Below are 23,827 nucleotides of genomic sequence, written 5' to 3'. Positions count from 1 at the left end.
AGATATGATAATGGCAGGTCACGTTTAATCCTGCCCCTCTCAACAGAACATCCAGTCACATTTTAATATAAGAGCATCAACAAAATCACAGTGCTTTAATAACCAGTGGTCCGCAACCTACTGCATGTAAACAACCGTTCATTTGCTGTGACATGAGCTCAAAGTGCGACACTACAGCTGGCTTACTAAAGGATCGTGTTTGAAAATAATAATGGATAAGTGGCTTAAGACCGGGTCACTGAAAATAAAACCTGAAGAAACTGGTGGAAAGTTTCTCAGGGTGAGTTTCAGAGCTTATGTTTTTGAACATTATTATAAAATACAGCCCGCCACAGGCATCAAGATCTAGGTCTGCGCCCCACGCTGATTAACTGCATCTGAACACCTAAAGTAAAACTATTTACATTGCGCTATCTACTGGCTGAAAGAAAGTGTTTATTTTTGCCAAAGCAACTCGCTTCTAATTACAAACAGCCTTAAAATGGTATTAGTGCACACAACTCTTGTAGTAAAGAACTTTTTTGTTTTCCATGTGTTTTCCATCATTGGAAAGCTTAGAATCCACAATTTCATAATGTGTAAATAACTCAAAACACTCCAAGTTGTTCATGGTTTTATCCAAAGCAGAGCCACCCTTCACATTAGGATGAACAAAGACAGTGAGTTAAGAGACTAATATTTTCATTTCAGGTTCTATATATTAAGATTATGTGTTATTGTGGGGGCAATTTCAAATTAGGTGGTTTGTGAATGTTTGCCAAGTGGTCCAGAGCCTGAAAACGTTTGAGAAACACTGCTTCTTAGTGATCCTGATTTCATCTTCCAGCAGGATTTGGTACCTGCCCACATTGCCAGAAGCACCAAACCCATCTTGACCATTAGTGACCATGGTATCACTGTGCAGCATTGACCAAACGCTGGTCTGACTTAAACTCCATAGAGAAACTATGGAGTAAACGTGAGATAACAGAGTCAACAATGCTAACAAGATGAAGATCAGTGTTAAAGCAACCTTGGCTTTTTTAGCACCTCAGCAGCCATGCCTCGCTGCACTGATGCAATAATTCATGCGAAAGGAGTCACAAACATAATGCAGAGCCACTTTTCAGTCAGTTCGTATTTTTATATAAAAAGAATCCTTTTTTGATTAGTCTGATGTAAAATAATATCACCAAAATAAACAAAAATAAACGCTTGAAATATTCATATTCCTCTGTGTATGTAATGAATTTATCACATATCTGAGTTTATCCTAAAGACGTTCTAGGTTACTGAGCTGCCCCTCTGAGTGGGGGTCTTTAAACCCCCTCGCAGTCCATCAGGGGATCTTTCTCATCAGGCTGATGTCGCTTGAGATTGGGAAGTAGATCGAGCTAAAATAGCAACAGTAGGTGGTCCTACTGAGATTTAAATGTCAAATTAACATGGACTATATATTCTTATAGAGAGGAGGAAAACAGGAGGAGAGCTGAGCTGGAAACAAATGAGAGCAGATTTATTTATTTTTTTTAATACTTCAGGGACAATTGTTTCTGGAATCGTTCTGCCCTTCTACATTTTTCTGTCCAAAACTTTTACTTCATATATCTACGTCTACTGCCTGTGTTGGTTCAAAGATAATAATAAAATAAACATCCATTTCATTTCACATTTAAAACGCATGTGTGTGACGTTCGTAAGAAAATGAGCATTCCTTCCGTTTTCAGTCTGTCAGAGTCCTGGCAGTCATTCAAAGGTAACATTTTTCTACCAGGGAGAGCATAACACACAGACCCCAAAAATGTTTCAGCTGTGTGTTCAGCCAACAGAGTCTGCTTAGTTGAAATTTAACACATTTTCTCCCCCCCCCTTCACTTTCATGCAGTCTTTAACTGACCGTGATTAAAATAATGTATCAGTCTTACCTTTCCAGGGTCATCTTTGGAGCGAGGCACTTTGAGAAAACATTTGTTTAGCGACAGATTGTGCCGTATTGAGTTCTGTGGGGGAAAACAAAGAGAGAGAAAGGTGGCGAGGTAAGTAAACCTATCAAAAATGCTGATTGTACAAAGTATTTCGTAACAAAGCAAAAACACGGGTGCCCATAGCAACGAGTTCACACACTTTTACATCTTCTTTCCCCCATTGATTTACAGTCAAACAAGGGCTTAAAGGCTGTGAAACATAGATTTCATCTCATCGAAAGAACTCCATTTGGGCTGCACATCATATCAAATTCCACGGGTGCCAGAAATAGGAGCAAGAAGGAATCCCACACTGGGATGGCTGCTGATAGCAAGGCCTGATATTAATTAATGCTCTAGCAGCCTCCTGTGGGGGCTGGAAATAAATTATGTAGATCATTCTGAAAGTTAACTCATTACTGTGTTACGAGCTGGTCCACACTGGTGGATTGGGAGATGCATCCAGCTGCCTGATATGAAAGGAGGGATGGGTTTAAGAAACTATGCAGGTGAGATTGCAGATTCTAGGTCCCCCAGCAACAGCAAGACCCCCCCAGGCCGCCACCCCATGAACCAGCTGCAGCCAGACCACCGGAGGGCTCGACATCGCCAGTGGATCTGCATCCACTCCACTTTATGGGCCGGCATTGACTGATGGTCACAATGAAATGCAAAGGATAAGCCGAGAGAGGCGCTCTGTGAGAGACAGACGAGAGACACCACATTTTTCATGTTAGCATTTCAGACCTTTACAGACTTGAATCAGTTAGGTTCTCAGTGCCAGGAAGGAATACAAATAAGAGTTTACTGCTGGTATTTAGGTCAGTCTTTAACTATAGAACCTGTAAGGATGAATGATTTATGGAAACATAGATGGAAAGATGAGCGAAAGGAACAAACACAATAACGTATGGCTGGATGGACGTCGAAATGAACCAATGACCAGCAGAATGGATCAATTCATGAACTGATGGAGTCAGACATTGGGACAGGAAATTAAGTGTTTACGATTTCCCATATTTAACACTTATCCAGACATGAAAAGTAATAAAATTTTATGCTTTTCTAGAATGTGAAAGAACCCTGGGTAGAGAGATAACTTCCCACTGATTCATCATAAAAGTTAACCACATCATCGGAGAGAGAAATGTTGTCAATCCCACTGACTAAACCTCTGAATGACCACAATTCAGCCAACATGGCTCTTTAATACATAATTATGGCTTGGTGAAATATTCAAGGATGGGTATTATGTATTTTCCACATAATGCCATTTTGTAGCACAACCAAGTAACTATGTTACCCTCAGCTGTTATGAAAATGATGTACATGTCAAATTTGACTTCACATCATAGCCATATCTGACACCTTGAAATTGGGGCTCCGTCTCTTTAAGAACTTTCTACCTTTTCTAACACTTCCACTTCAGTAAGTCAACACAAAAACCAGGCCATCCATAAATACAGTTTACAACCATTCTTAGGAGTGTTGTAGTTCCTATGATAAGCTCAGCAGACATATGGTTCCACCAGGTGCTGCTGCCGCTAGTCTGCAGAAGCCGAATGCTCTGTGAGTTGGCAGCTCGGTTGGAGTCTGCAGCTGAGAGGAGGAGCTTTGTGGAAATAGGCGAAATAAACACCTCCAAATGGTTGCCAGAGGAGATTCAAGAATTTCTGAAACATTCAAGAAAGAATCAAAGCAACACTCCAGGTATGTTTTTGATGAGGGATTAACATTAAAGCATGATGAAAATCCCCAAAAAGTTCACTTTTCATAATACCACCCTCTTAAACAATTCTGAGGATCAAAACGGATATAAATCACCTTTAGTATGAGGCAGACTTTACAGCATGAAAGGGCAACCCTCCTCACCTCCAAGCTACAGTCATCCTCCACTGTGTAGGATTCAGTGATCATTATTCCTTTAGTAAATCAGCTCATTCAAGGCTCTGACTTTTGTGACTGAAATATTGAATTTCTCCCAACCAGAGAAAGGCCTTTATGAACACATGGGCTAAAACTGAGATTTCAGATTGCATATTGACACTTACATTTTAGTATTCACTAAAAGATCATTTCACTTAAAGAAAAAGCTAACTACTCTCTTGTACAGAAACAGAGTAAACAGTTCAAGGCGATAACTGTGCTGTTGCTTTCATTTGATTTCATTTTGGACATCAGAGCTACTAAAGTAAAAAGAAATATATCTGGAGTGGTTTGTTACATTGTATGCTGTAAAATTCACAACTAGTGATGTTCCAGCCCTGACAATAAATTGGGTTTTCAATATTACAAAGATTTCATTTAAGCAACAAGCCCCATCATCCATTAAGTCCACATTGAGCACCAGATTTAAGTGAGTTTGAACATGGCTTGGTTGATTGTGTTCAGAGCCTTTCAATCTACTGTGATTTTCATACATGACCATCTCTTGGTGGTCCAACACAAACTAAATATCCAGGGAGCAGAAGTTGTATAAAAGTGTCTTGTTGATGCAGACTGGTTTGAAATGACAGAGGCAACTGCAGCGCCATCAGGCAGATGGGATACAGCTGAAGGACCAAAACAAAAGCCCCGGCTGTTAGCTGTAACTGTAGAGTCCAATCCAAACAGGCTGATCAAAAATGGACAACAAGAGATTGCCTGGTTCGAAGACTGTTCATCTCAGCTGCAACACTGAGATGGTAGGGTCAGAATTTGGTTCTGGTATCGGGGATGTATTGGTTTGGTAGATATTTCTGATTAGCACACTTTGGGACCATTAGTTTATGTTAGGGGTGCAGTTTTCTGGTTGATTGTCAATTATCAATCTATCTGCCAATGCCGATTTTCCCTGATACCTTTTTTTTTTTTTTTGTCTGAAATGTTGCTAAATGTAGCAAGAAAGTTGTTGAGTTGGCAACAAGAAGGGTGACTATTGTCATCTGCAAACGTGCAGACACGACTTGGTGGGCCGGTCTATCAGTAAAACCTCTCTAAAGGCAGAGCAGAAGAGGACAATGGTTGATATTTAGACCATTTCTGAGGTAGATAAGATTATTGGAAAAGGTTGGCTTCACATGGAAGTATCGGCCGATCAACAATCTCCCAAATTTAAGAAAACCAGCGTTGATAAATCGGTGCACTCCTAGTTCCTGTTGAACATCAATAAACCCTCACAACCTACCTGTGAATCGTTACTGACTATTTACATCCCTTTCATGACAGGTGTTCCCCACCCTTTAGGGGATAATGTCACAAAGTTCAAACAGTTTGACAATGAGTTCACTGTCCTCCAATATCCTCCACGGTCAGCAGTTCTCAGGTCCATATAGCACCTTTGTAATGTGGTGGAACGGGAGATTTGCATCGTGGATGTGCAACAGACAAACCTGCAGCAAATGCATGATGCTACCGTGTCAATATGGATCAAAATCTGAGCAATGTTTCTTACAGCTTGCTGAATTCATACAATGAAGAATCAGGGAGTTCTGAGCACAAAAGAAGGACCAACCCCACTTCTGGTAAGGTGTACCAGCGGCAGAGGGTAAATGTTTATAATAAAACGTTACATTTCAGAATGCTTTTGTTGAAGCACAACAAAATTAAGTTCAGCTCTGCCCATCCAAAGAAGACAAGAAACAGACAGAACAAGGAAGTTCTAGTTATTTTGGCATATTTTTAAAACCAAAAGTTGTACACTTTTCCAGCCTCAAATTAAACAACTTTTTGGCCATTTTACATTTCCATCTGAGTGAATGGCTGGACAGGTGGACAAACATTGAGAGATGGCTGACATTATAATCTATACAAGTTAAACAAGGAACAGAAAAATGTAAAAGGCACACGATTTACAACAACTAATTTAAACCATCATGTTGACAATTGGACAGTTAAGTTTATTTTACATAATTTTTTAAATAAAACATTAGTAAAATGATGTAGTAAAATTAAAGACATGAAAAATCCTTTCCTCTCACCATGATAATGTTATGGACACCTCATAGCATTATTATTTTGGCCACAATGCTCTCTGAGCTTCACATCGAGATAAGGAAGTGCTCAGACTTGCACTGTGATCAGAACTCTGTGGTCTGAACGTAATTAAGCCACGGGCGCCTCACTTTTCCTACCAAGTGAGATTGTGCACAGTTGTGAAGCAGAAAAAAAAAATCCAAGCTTGCAGAATCAGATCTAAAATGTCATGCAGACTTGACAAATAGATCCACTGAGACCCCAGTAACCTGAAGACTCCAGGGCAGCCGAGGTAAACAGTTAACCTTATTGTTGTGTGTTTGCTGATGCAGGCCGCTTGAACCAACTCTGGCATCTCCGCAAAATACAGCATGAAGATAAATGTTTTGTTCTTCTGGTTGCATTTCCTCCCCTACTCCATCAATAGTAAAGCCTCAGCTTGGATGAACACAGCAAAGTGCCTCATCATGCATAGTGGAGAGTGACAAACAGATAAGACATTCTTTGCTTGGTCAGCCAATGCTACTTGGAATCCCTGAAATGTGTGAAACCAGAGAGGATCTGATGGGACGGTTTCTAAAACAAGCTTTACGGTTCCACAGAACCACAAGTACTCCACAGACATTTTCCTCCACAGTCTGCATCTAAAAATGGGGGCCACCTAATGCCACGCAGATGGGAGGTGAAGAGAGGTGGCTCGTTCCATTAAGGAACGTCTGTTTGTTCTAAATCATTGATACAGTCAAGCGGGAGTGGCTTGGTGCAGAAGTTTATTTTTTAATGAACCATACTTTCCTGCTCCACTATGCTCCTGCTGGGCCATAAGAGATGAAAAACTAAGGATATAGAAAGCAGGTCTGTGCAAAGTACAAAGTTCTTATGCAACTTTCATTTTAAAAAAATCCCGCAGCAAACTATTGCCCTAAAACCTCCAGAGTTCCAGGTCTTTATTTTAAAACCTGCTGAAAAAATGTCACTATGAAACTACAGCAGATCTTCCTATAGTATGCAGGATTTAAATATGTAGCATGTTTAAATGGAAGAGCAAAGATGACGATAGAGAAGAAGGCTAAAGAAAACTAAAAATCTTCCTCTATACCCACAGAAAGAGAGAAAAAACAGATTGGAAAGCCGTCTAAAAATAGATATAAGGAAAGAAAGACAGAAGATCTGAGTAAGCTCCTCACAATAAGCAATTAGTCAATTGGGCGAGTTTGTTTACACAGACATCATAATCGATTTTTTTTTTTATTGTTTTGGTTGGGATGTTTTATTTTAGATGTTCCAGTTCCAGTGTGAAGTGGTTTCACAAAACTAAAGTTCATCAGTGATTGAGAGGGCAAACGTGCATTTTTATGCCATTGTTAACACATGACTTGAAAATGGTCTCAAAATAACAATGTTATTGTTTATGGCAATAATTACTGGGGCAATTTATCATTCAGTAAAATTTGTTATTGTGACAGACCTAGATAGGATACAATCAATGGAGGAAAGCAGGACAAGCATGATGGACAAAGGGACATGAGCCAAGAAACAAAAAGAAGGAAGGAACATTGAGACAATGGGAATAAAGTCTTGAAATTCACTTTTTTTAGACACCGTTCCCCCCATACATATCCAGACCTGAAAGATGCTGCAATCACATTCCAGACTTGTGTAGGAACCCCGTAGACAGCAGGTTATCAGCAGATATGAAGCAGGTATGTAGATCTACGGCAGAGGGAAATTAAGTAGGAGGAAGAGGTCAGAAGGTGTTAGCAGACGTACACAGAGTGAGAGAGACAGAGCTCTCTGCAGGGGGTCTCGCCCAAGTGCAGCCTAGCATCTTACCTGCAACCCCCACAGAGTTCTCTACATCCAACCTCAGAGTGAGCCTTTGAGTGTGTGAGTGTGTGTATGTGGGATACCTCCTACACACCTTGAAAGCCGCGTGCGCACACAGGAACGTGTCTCCGAACAAATGCCGGTGATTTAACTCACCAGGACAGTAGTGGAGGCGTAGGCAGCTCCGCCCTCACAGCCAGCACCACCCCCCCCCTCTTCCCGCTGAGAAGCGCCGCAGCTCAGCAGAAGGGCCGCCAGGGAAAAAGTAGGTCAGGCTGACCTCTGAGCTCGGCGTGTCAAACGTTCAGAGTGAAGCTGAAGGGACAGGCCGTGTCAGAGCCCTGCTCCTCACAGCTGGGGAGGAAGAGGCACCCCGCGCACCCGGCCAGGAACCCAAGGGAGAGAACTCAGCAGACTGCTTATACAGACGAGCGTATACACAAATATACCAGCCATGACGTATAGGCGACGAAGACCAGCAACTGAGGGAGAGGAAGGCCTCGCAGACTGGGCCGATGTGAATAAATCAATGCCACTCTATGTTTGAGCTCTTGCCAGCTTCCCACCATCTATTTGTAACTTCATGCCTCCGGACAGAGCGTAAAGAAGAGAAGGCTTTATTCAATCAACGCTCGGTTATTCAGTTAGAAGTCGGAAATTTAACTGTCAGTCTGTAAATGCAAGATTACCCGAGGCAGTTCCGAGGCCATGCAAGAGTTTGAGATGATAAAAGTTCAAAAAAACCTCAAATGACGATGTCAGAGAACATAAGGGCAAATTATTTTACTTTATTGCCAGAAAATCTAAAAATATAGAAATTATGGAACATAAATCAAAACAAGCACTTTTATCGCTTTTAGTTTTTAACAACTCTTCTGACACAAAAAGGCCTTTGAGTTTCGCTCTCTTAACTGAATTATGCATGCATGTTACGGATGATGAAGCGCGTGCAACAATTGTTTGGATTCAGGCGTTTAGCCCTTTTTGGGTTACGGTTCCCACTAAATACTTTTTGTATTAACTAGCACCGTGTGCTGTGCAGAAGTGTTTTACCCATGTGTTCTTTGTCGCTCTGATATCTCAGTTCTGTTTTTTTATCGCTTTCTGCAGGTGTAGACCAGACTTCTAGTTTTCGTGTATTATCTTTATCCGTATTTGTCATTTCTGCTGTTTCCCAATAACATTTTGCCCCGCCTCTCTTCCTTTCTTTTGCCTCTCTGTGTCCAGTGTATTTAAAATAACCTACAACACTATAAGAAAAGAAGTCTTGAAAAACCTTCAAGAGGTCTTACAACTGTGGATATAAAAGTGCATACCAGTACAATCAGAAAGATGCCAGGTGAGTTTAACTTCCATAGAGGGTCGTGTGGAGGAAAGAAACCTTTGCTTTGCAGAAAAAACATGAAATTTGACAGAACATGGAGAAAGACCAGAACTTCTGAAATCGTGTTCTTTGGACAGATAAGTCTATATATTTGAAATAAACCAAATACTTAATTCCAGGAAAAGGCCCTCATACCAACTGGAAAGTATCGAGCTGGAACCATATCAGAGGTGCATAAGCAGAAAGCGAAAAAAAAAAAAACAAAAAAACAAAAAACTAAAGCTTGAACCCTGTGGTATGATAACAACTTAAGACACACCCATAAAAACACTCAGGACTGGCTGAGTGTTAAGTGATAGTCCAAATCTTGATGTTATTGGTATGATGAAGGGTGAAACAGGTTGCACATGCGAGAAACTGCTTAAATATCTCACAACTGAAAGTGAGAAGTGGGCAAAACTTTTATAAGACCGTCAGAGACTGGCAGAAGGCTACAAGAAGCATCTCACTAAAACTCATTATTATAGATGGTCGCATTAGCTTTTAGAGCACAGGGTGTCCTAGGGTTTTTACAAAGTAAAAATTGATGTTTAATCCATTTGATGAGGTTGCTTAAGGGTTATAAAATGTTTCTAATTATAAAAGAAACATTTCTTTTATAGAAATGTTTCTTTTATAAGCCTCATGTTTGAGGCTCATGTTTTTGCCTCAAACATGAGGCAAAAATAAAGAAAAAATATGCAGAACTGAATTAAAATTTTGGAAATATAGTCAAAAGTGTATAAACTAATGTACATCATTAGGTTGCCACTGAAATAAAATAAAATTTTGAATCATTAAAAAACAAATCCTTTCATCAATAAAGGCGAACTAGATAGAAAGAAAGCAGCACAGGCTTTTTGGAAGAGAAAAAACAGCCAGGTCGTTTCACCAAATCTACGAGCTTGTCTGAAGAACTGGTGCAGGGAGTGGAACTGAAGCAAGCACTTATGCAAGCTGTGATGGTTGGAAAACAGGAGCCGAGTTTCTGACCTGACAGCAGGTCTGAATGGAACGGGGATATGAAAGACTCGAGAGCTAGTACCGAGGAGGACGTGTTCTAAAGCAGCCTTTGAAGGAAGATCTTTGAGGTCAATGAAGGAGAGAGAGGGAAGTAAGACACAAACAGAGAAGGGGAAATGAAAGAAAGATAAGGATAGGTCTGTTTTAATTAAAAACTGTGTTTTTTTTCAATGAGATGATCTTGAGCCACGGCACAAAAGAGTGACCTGTGTCAAAGTCAAAGCGGTGAAATATTATGCAAGCCTGTCGAACACAATCAGCTTCTGCTATATTATAGTGAAGGCGTCAAGAATAAAACAGTTTTTAACTGTTTAAGCTCAAGAGGCAAAGAAAAAAGACTCACCGTGCTTAAAATAAAATCAAACCAGAGTTATAGTTCAATAGACTATAAGTGTCAAACATATAAACCCATACTTCCTTTTCTAAAAGTATCCGTACCATTTGAACTCTGATTTACATTACAAGAACAAACGTCACTGTAATTTATTAGAGCAGATCAATACAAAGTACTTTTGCTCATCTCCTTTTACTAAACCGCCCCTAAATAAAATGTATCTAATTAGTAGGGCTCATAATTATGATGAATAAATGTGCTAGAATGGCTCAGTTATGGCCAGACTGAAATACAACTTTAACAAATCTTTACAGACGTACTAGATTCAATCAGATTGAGCTCCTGTGTAAAGAAAGATGAGCAAAATGTTAGCGTAGTGCATTTGTAAAGTTTCAAGAGAAATACCCAAAAGAGCTGCAGTGTAACGGTAACAATTATTAATTCACAAGTATTATTATTATCTTTAGTAGTATTATTAGTACACTCAGGGGTAGAATGAAAGTACCTGCACACCACATGTTAGATTTTTATTCAAATGTTACCGGTTGATCTAGGGGTGGCCATTTATCATATCAGTAATTGTGATAAATTTCTTTTAAAAAAATTATTATTGTCACAATAAATTCCAATTAATTATGTTTTTAAAAAATTTCCTTTTTTTCAGGATTGACATTTGTATTTTATTCTCCGCTGTTTGTTCAATGAAAGCATCAAGGAATACCAATACATTTTAAAATACCGAAGGCTATTTTAAAGCTATTTTAAGGCTATTTTAAAAGCTACACATTGACTATGTGTAGCTTCTTAATATGACTGATGTACTAAAGAAGAGTATTACAAGTCAGTTTGTTTTTCCTAGAGCACTATTTGTGTTTGTTGGAATATACAATCACAGTTACCTAAAAAATACATAATAAATAGTTATTATCGTCACTATTGTCATTATCACAATAATACCACAAAATATTGTGATAAAATTTTAAATCCAAAATTGTATCTATTCAAGGAGTAGAATGAAAACAGCTGAACACCACACTTTTCAGATTTTTTTCCATTTCTGTGTTGGTTGATCACAAAAAAATCCCAATAAAATACACTGAAGCTCAAACAAAACCAAAAAAAAAAAAAAATCAAGGGGTATGAATATGTTTGAGGCGCTGCAGGTCTCCTCCCAAAAAGAAACAGATCTTTATAGAGAACAAGGCCACACTAAAGTCACCGGTGAGTGAATCAGAACCGATACAGTAACACATTCACATGCGCGCTGCAACACAAAGGCACACCGGTACATGACTGTATTTTTAGGCCTTTGGTATTTCGTAAGGACCCTGTGACATGCCCACCAACACAGAACGTAGTCCTCAGCCTCGGGGATGTGCACCCGGACCAGGGAATGTAGCACCTTCACTGTCTATTTGTAGTGGGTGTGGGAAGGCATGTGGGATGCCACAGCATTTACTCAGCAAGGGTTAGGGAGAAAAAGGCTCAGACAGGCGGGTAGAGGAGGTTTGCTCAGGTAGAAATCACAATCACAAGAGCTCTGATACCGCTTCAACCCTGTCCTGCAATTATTAAGGTTGTTTTTAGTATTCAGTTTTATAAATATAAGGCCATTATCAAAACCTTGCTGTTTTAAGAGTGGCGCGCTACAAGAATGGCTTATAAAATTGCTTGTGTTAGTGTTGAGCACTTCTAAAAGAAATACTTACTACAGTTAACAGAGATTTCTCAGTATGAACCTTTTCTCTTCATCATAATGGTATAGCCAAGATGCCTGCCAAGGCTCGCTGCCCAGTGTACCACAAAACCTGCATTTATCAAAGTCGAGAGACCTAAAGCTCACACTCAAATACCAATGAAGTCAACTATAACGATTTTCACCTTTCATTTTTTCCCCCATCCATCTTCAAAGGCATTTGATCTGCCTCCCTTGGCATCTCGTAGCTGCGTGTTGGCATGCCTGGTTTAAAACCTCTCACTCTCTGATCTTTAAGCACTTGTATGTTGATTAAATAAAACATGAAGCGCTTGCTTACCAGCTGAAAAAAAACATATACATATTTACGTGGGTCAAATCTGTCATAAACATACATAAACAAACTTGTTAGTGCAAAGAGCGCTCAAGTTCAACATCCACAGAAGACTGGGACAGAAGGTCAGAAGAAATTAAAATAAAGAAATCAAACTGATGACTGAATTTTGCCATCTGCACCTTTGTTATCTACTGTCAGACTCTGAGGCATTATAGTAATTAAAACTCAACAGCCACTTTTGCAGAAGTACATGACACTATGGGGAAATTGTGTTTCCCCCATCCCCCTTAACAGGGGGCATTTGGCAAAATTAAACTCATTTTTCATAGCAGGACTCATTTAGCGAACGCAATACATGCAAGAAAGAAATTAGTCTGATAAGGGATTACATGGGAACTTTAGAAGTTGTCAAAGTAGTGGCAGGAGAAATGTGGAATATCATAGATACAACTGGTAAGTCGTTTTATTTTCATAAAAAAACAGCAAAGATATGAAAGGTTTGCATCAGCTGTCTCCATGCAGAAGGTAAAAAGCATAGCTACAGTAGGAGCTTCTGACTAAACCTCCTAAGTAAATACAGCATCATCCAAGCATCCAAACTCCCCTTGAACTTTCTAAGATTTTGTCACATTGCAGCCATAAACTTTAGTGTATTTCATTGTGATTTTAAAAATTGAGGTAGTGCATAGTTTTGATGCAGGACAAAAATGGACATTAAACATGAGTTTAATGTTTTCAAAGAAGTCTGTACTGTTTCGTATTCAGATCCATTTGAGTCGGTACCTTGTAGAAACCGTATGATTAGGGTTGATTTTCTGATGGAAGGTGAAGGTTTTCTGGCTGATCAGCAGTTACAGATCTTTAAGAAGCCTGACCTGTCGATTCCGATTTTGGCCAATACCAATTTTTTTTGTCTAAAATGTTGTTAAATGAGGCAATAAAGTCAGGGAGTTGATAACAGTGGGCTGACTATCGTTAACTACAAGCATGTGGACATGACCTGGTGGGCCAGTCTTTCATTAAAACCTCTCTGGGCAGAGAGAAATAGGTCAGTGATTGGATTTTAGACCTTTGCTCAGGTAGATAAGATCATTGGATAAAATCGGCTTCACGCGAGTATCAACCAATCACCAATCTCCCAAAATTAGGGAAATTGCCACCTATAAATTGATGCACTTTCCTGGTAAACTTTCGGATTTTACCAGGAAAAAAGAAAATGGGAAACCTTCCCGTACTTCCAGTGTTACATAACATACCAATATAACACCGTTTGTGGCTGCTACTTGATACAGAAAGCTTCAGGAGGTAATAATATTTATTTTAACGTTAACATGACCAATTCTCAATGTTCTTACAGGACCTCACCATCTTCATATTAACCAGCATCTGATGCAGATTAACCACAGAACCTGAACACAGCAGAAGTGAATCTGCTCTGCCTGATTGTGCAGACGTCTTCAACATCATGCAACCAAAACGATCGAATTTCATCAGCCAAGTAATTTTGTTCTGGGTAATTCAAGGATACTGCAACTTACTGAGCTCCAACAATAGGCTGAGCTAACAAAAAAGCCCCATAGTTCCCTCATGGCTTCTAAGAAGTTTATGAATGCTGCACCAAGGATGTTCCCTTTTCAACAGAGGCAACGGGGTTAAAGACCAAAATTTCTACCACAAATGCTCTGAACTCAATTTCGCTAAGGCACTGCATCCAGATTCCTTTTTCTAACACATTTACTTTTTTTTTATATTTAAGGCCAACCTTGAAATAAAAATAAACCAAGAGAAATTCTAGAGAGGGAAAAAAACCTTGTGCATTATTTTCCAGTTGCACTCAAGGTTACAACGCTGACTTGAATGCGACATTTGAAATTCGAGCATTCCCCTTTTAAATTGGGAGTCGATCACTGTAGATGTGAAAAGCTGTGGGGAAAATTCCCTTAATGCAACGCTGAATGGCAGGTCACACCACCACAAAAGCCCCGAGGCACTCGCATGAGGCCTATTTGATCAAAGTCACTCAAAAAGCTATCAGTCTTTGTCTCCTTTGCTTTTTTTGCAATATTTTTGTGTCTCCTCCACCCCCATCTCACTCAAACGAAACCACACAGAATAAAAATGCTTTGTGCAACCTCTGGTGTTGCTAAACTTGCTCCGCTATTGCATGCTGCAGCGTGTAGAATTGTAGCATGATTCCATTAAGTGGGTTATTACAGAACATCCCTGACCTCTAACATGATGATTGTCCAGACAACTTCGGAAATAGGTAGCTCTGAGTGACGCAAACGCAGCTCAGCGGCGCAGCAATCAAAGTTGACAAGAAACACCAAGTCAAATATGGAGACGGACTCAAATGAAAACACAAGAACCTCACAACAAAAATGTAAAAATGTGAAAGATTCATAAAAATACATCAAAACGTCAAACTGCAGATTAAAAATATGACTTTAATATCTGAAACAAAATCACAACTACGTGTACATCAGACAATTTTCCTATAATCAGCTCAGATCATTACTCATCAGGTTACATAAGAAAAAAAATTACATTTTCTAGATAATATTGGTAAATATTAGGCATCAGACATAGCAGCAATATTATCAGAAATCAATACTGGCCTAAATCACAACCACGAATCCATAGTTATATTTTTTAGATGAATAAAAAGGAAAACTGAAAAAAGGCTGATCTATTTAGGATTTAACCATTATATTTGATAAAGGTAATAATTAAATAAATTAGAGGTTTGCAACTTGATGCTCTGGCAATAAGCTGCATTGAGCAATGTTTAAAATGTAATAGTAGATTTAGCAGTTTTTGATACATGTTTCATGCAATATATGTCTAATATTTCCACAAATGACACTAAGAGTTTAATACATATATTTTTACGAAGTCATTTTTTTCAATAGGTGGCAAACTAATTTAGCCTTTTTACATACTTTTCAATAAAAGCTGAATTGAACATCTATTGAACCTGAAGACAAAAATGTAATTGTTTTTATTGAAAAATCTAGAAAAATCTAAGAGTAGATCTTAATTTATTAATGTACTTGAAAGGGACATGTTGCTTTTTCAGAACTAAATTTGTTCGGCAAACTGAAGATAAAAATGGCTCTCAATGTCGTAAACGTTGCCGATCGTGGCATTAGATGAAACTGAGTGGATCATGTGAGTTTCTGCTAAATTACAATTTGTCTAAAGTTGGCTAAAAGGGAGATCTGTTCAAGTAAGATATAATTATGTAATTGTTTTCTACAAGTTTCTCAAATCCAGTCTAATAAAAATTACTTGAGATGCTCCCATTCATCTCCCAGAGTCAGGAATCGATTGATTTTCATTTGATCACCTGATCAAACGCTGAAGAATATTTGTCTTGCAAAGTTATTAAAATTAAGAAGAACTCAGACTGGACTCAGTCTGTGGACACAAACCAAATCCATCTACTTTTAATGCATTTGTTTATTTTTAGAATAAAACAAATCACTGCAAATAGCAGAGGGTGATGCTTTGCTGCAGTACTTCTTTTCCCTTGGATTCAGCAACGACATCGTCATCTTTCAGCCTGATGAGTGCACTTCATTTTAATAATTTAAAACGAGTAAAAACATTGCTGCATTAAATCTACGCACCCGCTCAGTGAACACATATTGGTAACCTGCTGCCTCAAAGGCTGCACAGAGCTGTAAATTGAGTGAATGATGCAGGGTCGCCCTCCCTTTCTCCACGACTGCAGAGGCAGCGCAAGGCCGTGAAAGATTGGAAGCAAAGTGACGTCCTCCGGTTTATCCTCCCTGAAAGCCTTCGCATGCTCTCAGTTCCACATGAGGGATCTGATGAAAGCCGTTTGTCAGTACGCCACTTAATTATCAGCCAGAAGAGGAGCCTCTGATGCCATCCTCTGACGACTGGCTTACAGCCGCACGCCGACAATGGGCCACGCTAACAATGAACAACCGAGCTGCTCATAATGACGATGGGATGGTGCCAGCTATCCACTTCAGAGTCAAAGAAATGGGAAACCTAACAGAAAGAGTGGTTTCCACTTCAAATTCAAAGTTTTTTCCAGCTCATTAGAAGCTTGTGTAATGAAATATTTCAGAGGACTGGCAGTGTTCTACCCGTCTGCACAAAGGTGTTCAATATGCGTGGAAACATCAGTGTGAACTTAAAAATAGTCGTATGGACTCCTTTGACCTGCTACTTCTCCTTTTTCTTTTGACTATAGAGCTTGTTAATATCTAAACATGAGATTACGAGAAGAGAGGCTTGTCTCTTGTTTTCATCTTGTAGCTCAACTCTTACAGACACTGAAGTCAAGTAAAGTTCCTGGAAATGTTTGGCCTGAAGCCCTTACTTTGGAGGAAACAGTAAGACATTTATTATTGTGTGCATTAATGTGATACGATTCACGGATGCTCATTTACCAGAGGCAGGAGCATTTAGTGACAAAGCGCAATTATTCAACACTAACCTGGGATTTCCAATAGCATTCAGGCAGCAAAAAGTACATACATTTATGACGTATATTACATTTATGAAACGTAAAAAAAAAAAAAAAAAAAAAGTTTGTTTTCTCTGTATGGCATGGTGCTTTTTCAAGAATATTCTCAACCATTTCATTCAACTAAATGCACAAAAAAATGATCTAATTTAAATAAATTGCTTCAGCTGGTAAGAATTAATTGAATTAAGTTCATCTAAAGAACTTGACAACTTTATAAACTTAATGTATTAATTTGGATACTTATTTCAGTGCTACCAACTTAATTTATTTAATTTGGATAAACTTCTCTTTTCTTCAGTGTTGGACAGTGTCAACTCTCACATGCATGTAATGTAATGTTTTATGAATGCAAGAAAAAAAAAAGGGAATTTATGTTTATTTTTCACTTATTTTTCTTTTACAACTAATGTACAACAAGTAATTTAATTTCTGACATCTGGATTGGATTATTTTACAACAATAAAATATTTTCTAAAATAGAGTTTTTAATCCAAGATATATGTAGTTTATAAAAAGAAAATGATGAGCAACAGCACTCTGTTAGGCATTTAAACCAGAGTTGTTTCAAAAGCAAATCAAGAGGATGAACTCTGGGGGGGAAAAAGTTCCAATTTCCAATTTTAAGATTGTGTAGGAACCTGTAGTTAATTAATTGGATGAAGAAAGAATGGATTACAATTGTTCAAAGTTAATTTAAGTTACATGATGCAGTAACAAAAGTACATAGAGAGCAGACAGAGGAGGTTAAAGGTAGCTAAAGGAAGACATAAGTCCTATGAAGTCGTAACTTAGCAAATTAATTTATAGAAGAAGGTTTTCAGCAGTATTATGAACAATGAACTGGGTGTCATTATCAATAAGCAGCTTTATAGCATTGACTCAGGGGAACAGTTTGAAATAATTATAAAATAAATTATAGAAGTGTGGCTAAAAGCACATTTTGTAAGGCGAGGACATTTCATCAATAATTTCTAATCACCTAATTCTTTAGTATTTGTGCAAGAGTTCAATTGAAATTGTAATAAAGCATTCCCTTTATATCAGATCTAAAATAAAATATGCTCTGACAGCCCTAAAACATACATTTTCCCAGACGCTAAACCTCAAATAATCTACATAATATGCATCAGATTTGATTTCCTTCTGAAAGCAAATCACAGACCCACTCTATAGTCCATTAGCCAAGTTAATGCAGAGCTACCAGACTTGCTGACCCATTAATAATACATCGCAGTGGTCAAAAGAGGCCAGACACCTCTGTGCACCCTTTCATCCCTCTACATGGCCACATTAATGGACTAATTCAGATGCAATTAACTGGTGAGGAGAGGCTGTGGCCTTGCGGCTGGTGGAGCGCGAGCTGAAGGGGCTTAAAGCCAGGACTTGGATTATAATCACTGTGAACAAACACATGAACACACACAGACACAAAACTATTTACATACCATTAGAGGAGCGCCTCAACAGTCTGCTGAAAAACCTCAAGCAGCGTTTTCAACTCAATACCAAGAAGGAACGCCAAAACCCGACAAATTTTAAACCACAACACCTTCTGCACCAGCAGCACAATTTAAATTAGAGTTTTTTGTTTTCAACAATTGTGCAAATATCATAAAAAGACAGAAGGATAAAAAAAAATACGGCCTTCCAAGGGGGTCATAAGGACTGATCAAAGATGTGGAAGTAGCAATAAAATTGCGCAAAAATGAATATATAATAGGAATGTGGGAATAGTAGCAAACAGTCAGGTTTCAAGGTGACTTTTGCACATCTTATTCTTGCTGTAGTTGCAAGAGGTTCCAAATGACATGTCTGAGCCAGAATGTGACTAATGATCCACAAGCCATTATATATGCCAAGACTAAAGTAACTGATGAGGATAATGATGACATTAATAATTCAGCCCTTTTCAGTCTCTGTTATAGGGCAGTTATTTAAACAAATTACTAAGTTTTAAAAACGGAAAACTAAAATTAACAGCACAGCTAGTGTATTTTTAAACTGGACGGTAGCGCCTTTTGCTGCTTGATCTGGTGATCTCACTGACTGGGTGGTTGAAGTCGACCCACTGATAGTATACAGCTGAGTATGGCTGACTGTAAGCCATATTCATATGTAAGCCATATTGGCTCTGGTTCCATGATCCCGGCTGCTTGGTCTGAAAACACATGGTGGTTTTGCGAGATGCGACTGAACAAACTGATCTGTAATGGAGGGATTATAGCTGCAGGTTTATTAATGAACTATGATCCAAATTGTCTATAATTGTTGTGGTAGATAAAAAGTTACTTCTTAAGCAGAAGTCAGTCACATCCAAGTCTTTTTGAAGGTTTATATTTGGATTATTAAACACTTAATATTCTTGTTAGTCTTGGATCTGGCTCATTTTTGTGCATCTTAACATATGGAAAGCTGATATTACTTCAACCAGTTCTGAGACCAGTTAGTACAACAATCATAACATTAACAAATTCAGTGTAATATGCATTAAACACTACAAATTGCATGAACAAGCATAACTTATTTCTGCAGTTTGTAGACAAATAAAAATGGGTGATGCGCTCTAAATGTCTAAATGCCCACTAACTACAACACACCTCGGTTTTCAGGGTGCAGTTAATTCTTGTTTTAACTTGAAATGTTTTTTAAAAATATTCTTGACAGGTGTAATTGACGAGCAAGTTGCAGCAAAAAACTTAATTAGCTAAAAATTTGGTCATTTAGGCCAGTCTCGATAATCTCTTAATAAACTGATTTCATGTGTTTTTGGTGCCAAATTATCCTAAAACTTATGGAGAGTTCTCACTTTGGTCTTAGCTTATAGACTGGAGTAATGTGCTCAAACTCTGACTTTTTGTGTTCTGCAACCAAATCCTTTTGACATTTGACATTTTTGACTTCGCAAAATTAAACACTGTGGCCTTTGGACAAACGGCATGCAACATGAGTTTTTAGCAAACACTGGCCAGAAAGCTTAAAACTAAATTTTAAGTAAAAAACTACATGAAATTCACCATTACCTTTGATTTTCTTTCATCGCAACCCATTTCTACTCAGCGACATAGCTGTGAAAACCCATTTTTCGGTTCCTCCCAGATCTGACGGTGACAAATGAGCAATTAGAGGAGCAATATTCATACGTCCCATTCGTGGCTCCGATGACCGGGGATTAGCCCCGTTGATGCCAAATGCGAGATGCGAGAGATGTGCCTGTCAATACAGGCGCCTGGCAAGGCAGCGTGGCCCTTTCTGGCACGTCATCCATCACTGGTTCCGCTCGGCTGCCGCAGCTGTGTCACTGTCCCCGCTCCGACAGACCGCTGACCCCACTAAGGACGCGGCAGCAGGATGATCGGATGACACTCTGGGAAAAGAGACAGCTATCCTGGTTCTCTGACAAGGCAGAGAGCGAAGAGGAAAAAAAAAATCTTTCCCTACACCTCGGCCTCATAGCGACACAGTTCTCAATAAGCAGGTGTGAATATCAGGAGTCATGGAGAAAAATGCTGCTTCTACATTTTTATCTTAAAGGAAAAGAGGGGCTTTGATGAGCAGAGGAAAGCCGTTAGCTGCACTGAAGGTGACAGGTGTTAAATAATTGCCAAAGAGAAGAAGGAGGGCGGATGAAAACAAGAGCAAATCCAACACTGACCAGTTTTCCACATTAATTACTTGCCATGCAGATTTCATCAACATGCCAATCATCTGGTCCAATCTGCTTTTCTTTTTTTAATTCTCATCAGATTTAAGTGACCCACAGTGTGGATGTCAGACTGTATGGGTGAGATGCCAGGGCCTGTAAGTGGATTTTCATCGCATGTTGAGACGCAGAAAGAAATCAGCCGAGGACCAGAGTCTGAAGGCCAGAACTCAAAGATCCAATCTTTTTCCAATTAGTGAACGAACACTCTTCGATGTGGAAGTTCTCACTGTAGTAATGCTAGCTATTTTAGGTATCAGGAAGTTGCTTAATATAAAGTCAGTCAGTTTAAGATATAAAAAAAGTTATTTTAGGAGAAACAGACCCCATTTTCAAAGAATGTTTGTTTTTGGTGGAAGTATGAAAGAAATGGTTTGGGTATCTCATCCCTCTGTTGTGAAAGAAATTGCTCTGATTTTTATATATATATTTTTTCTTCTTTTAAATAAATATATGAAGGAAGACATAAAAGAAAGGAGCCAGTGTCCAATAAGTTCATACTTCTGTCTACCTCCTTTTTAAATAAATAGCTATCTAAACATTTATTATTATTCTTTTTGTGGTGTGAATGTGAATATGTTTGACATAAATAAATAAACTAAACTAAGGGGAAGAACAGATTTCCTGCTAGAAGCAAAATATCAGACAAAAACTGTCCTTTGTGAATCAGCCTCTTTCTGTGCATGAAAACCTCTGAGCACACATCACTGTATTTAATGAGGTACTGATTGGGTGATCACTTGAACTCAACAGCAATGTGAGCTTTCAAGACGCCTGGAGACTGTGTTTGAAAAATCAGGGTTATCCTTCCTCAGTTGAAACATCAGAATTTTGTTTTAAAAACATGAACTTGTTTTATTTGCCTTTTTTGTTGCATTGGCTGTCAATTCTCAGAAAATAAATGCTCAAAGTCAAAATTCTTTTATCTGGAATTTGAGAGAGTGTCAGTAATTTCCAGAAAATTAAAATACACAATTTTACTATTAAAAAAAAGCAAACTTAAAAATGTTGAAATGCTGTTCTCTCAGGCAGAATCTGCATCAGCAGGTCAAAGCTTTAAAAAAAAACAAGAGCAGTCTTAGGCTGTTCTTGACTTGACAGCCTCTTCTAATTAGTCCTGCAGCCCATATCCTTTTCATTTCCAAAAGGTAAACGCTACGTGCAAGCTACGGTGATGGCAGATCAATTAGCAGCAGGCTTCAGAAGAGGCAACGGCTCCCCAGGGAGAGTGGGCTCGCATAATTAAGAATATTATTAATTATATTTAAAGACAAAAGGGTTACAAATAAGAAAACGTCTGGAAAGAATCGCAACAAAAGACTGTGCATTGTGTGCAGAGACCACCACAGCGGCAGCGTCTCCTGCTCCGACTCAGCCTGGATTAATCTAACAGGGCAGAATCAGTGTTAAAGGGAGATTGCAAGGACTGCAATCTATTTATAGAAAGCACAAATCATTGCCGTACCTCCTTCCTTCCTTCCTAGTCCTCCTCGTCAGGACAAAAAAAAATAAAAATCTGTGTGCATACAAGAGGCAAAAGGAGCCATCTGTGATCCCAATGTAAACAAAGGTCAGGTGATATTAACAACTGAGAAATCATTAGGTTGCCAAGCCATTTTTAATCTGCCACTGTGGATGTATTTCAGGAACGGAGGACTTTATTTTACTCAATCAATAATGGCCTACATTTAGAGTGAACTAGCTTATAACCCAACATATAAAGTCAAACATATAACACTTTCAGCAATGTATTTTGAATAATACTGTATTATTTTGCAGAGGCAGTGGAGTAATGCCATTGAGTTCGAAGTTAATTCTAAGGACAAAGCGCTAAACTTGCAGGCAAATGCAACTAAATATAAAATATGCTCATTATAAAGAAAACAGATGCAGAAAAAGAACCAAATATTACAGTTGAAATATTTCTAGCCAAACACCAAACATTTAGAAAAAAGTGCTTCTGAATGCTTAAAAGCTAAGTAATCACTAATACATTTTATACTTTGTTTCTATAAAACGGTACTGAAAATGTGATGCCCCAATATGTACAGTAACTAAAACGTAACTGAAACGCATTTTTTAAATATCCATCAAAATAAAGATACGTCATATAAAAACATCCAAAAAAAAAAAAAAAAGGGGGGTTTTCAGCTCACAAAAAAGTCCTACTTCATCGAATCATCAGATTATCTAGCATGCCTACATGATGTAATTAAGCAACTTCAGATAAAGTCTCACCAACTAAAAAAAAAAAAACAACAACCTCTGAACCTTTGAACAAGAACACGGTCAGAGATCAACAGGCGATCGTGTCCTTACGTTACATGAATCGTTGATGCTTTCTAGAAATTACTAAAGGGGCGTGGCAGGTGGGGAAGCAGCAGCGCAGCTAGCGTGTCTGTATCGACTCCAGCATATCTCATTATCACGGGGGAGGAAGTTCTCTGAATCAATTGATGACCGTGATCAGCAGCCTTTTACGACTGGCTGTTGCATCACATCCAAGTGAGCAGTGAGAACAGATGGGAGGGAGCTGCTAACAGCTAATGACTGCTTAGAACGATAACACAAGTCACATATGTGTGTGTGTGTGTATGTATATATAGCGGCTGAACAGTGAAACCAAAGCAGTGCTTGTCAAAGTGACGGCTAGAGTTTCAACTAGAACTGCAGCCAACATCTCTATACAGGCCTGCAGGCCACCAGAGGAAGCAATAGAAGCCTCAGGCCTTTTATGTACTGCACTGCAGTCAGCACTTCACTCGGCACAGTGTGGGGACAGCAGCTCCTGCCAAAATCTATCCATGCCAAGGCCTGCCAGCTTGCTCTCCCCACCCACTCTAAGGGCCAGAGCGTGAGCGGTGGGGTGCCAGTAGGCGGTGCAAGGTGAGGCTGGTGGGCGGGTGGCCAGGCTGGAGCTTCCTGACACGGGAACCCGCCTCACAGCGGGATCAAGCGAGCTGCCGAGTGAATCACTACCTCTCCCACAAACTGAAAAATAAATAATAAAAAAGTCTGTGCCGGGCCAACAAGCAGACACTTTTTCAGGCTGAGACAACAAAAAATACAGCTTTGAGAGCTTGAAACGCAGGCTGAAACTTTCATCCAAGGTGAATGTGCAGGTGAATGTCCATAAATTAGAA

General features: G+C 38.9%; 1 protein-coding gene across 1 annotated transcript in view; it reads right to left on the bottom strand.

The window, feature by feature from the left end:
* Nucleotides 1–23,827, bottom strand: part of foxj3 (forkhead box J3) — a 111,578-nt gene that overhangs the window by 36,576 nt on the left and 51,175 nt on the right. Inside the window, exon 3 of the mRNA XM_008408620.3 lies at nucleotides 1,905–1,979. Within this exon, the coding sequence (XP_008406842.1) occupies nucleotides 1,905–1,979 (75 nt within the window). The remainder of the gene's footprint in view (nucleotides 1–1,904; nucleotides 1,980–23,827) is intronic.

The sequence above is a fragment of the Poecilia reticulata genome, chromosome 5 (genome assembly GCF_904066995.2).
Source record: "Poecilia reticulata chromosome 5, P_reticulata-male-v2, whole genome shotgun sequence".
NCBI lineage: Eukaryota > Metazoa > Chordata > Actinopteri > Cyprinodontiformes > Poeciliidae > Poecilia > Poecilia reticulata.
Note: the sequence above shows the minus strand (reverse complement) of the source record. Positions and strands in the feature narration are given on the sequence as shown.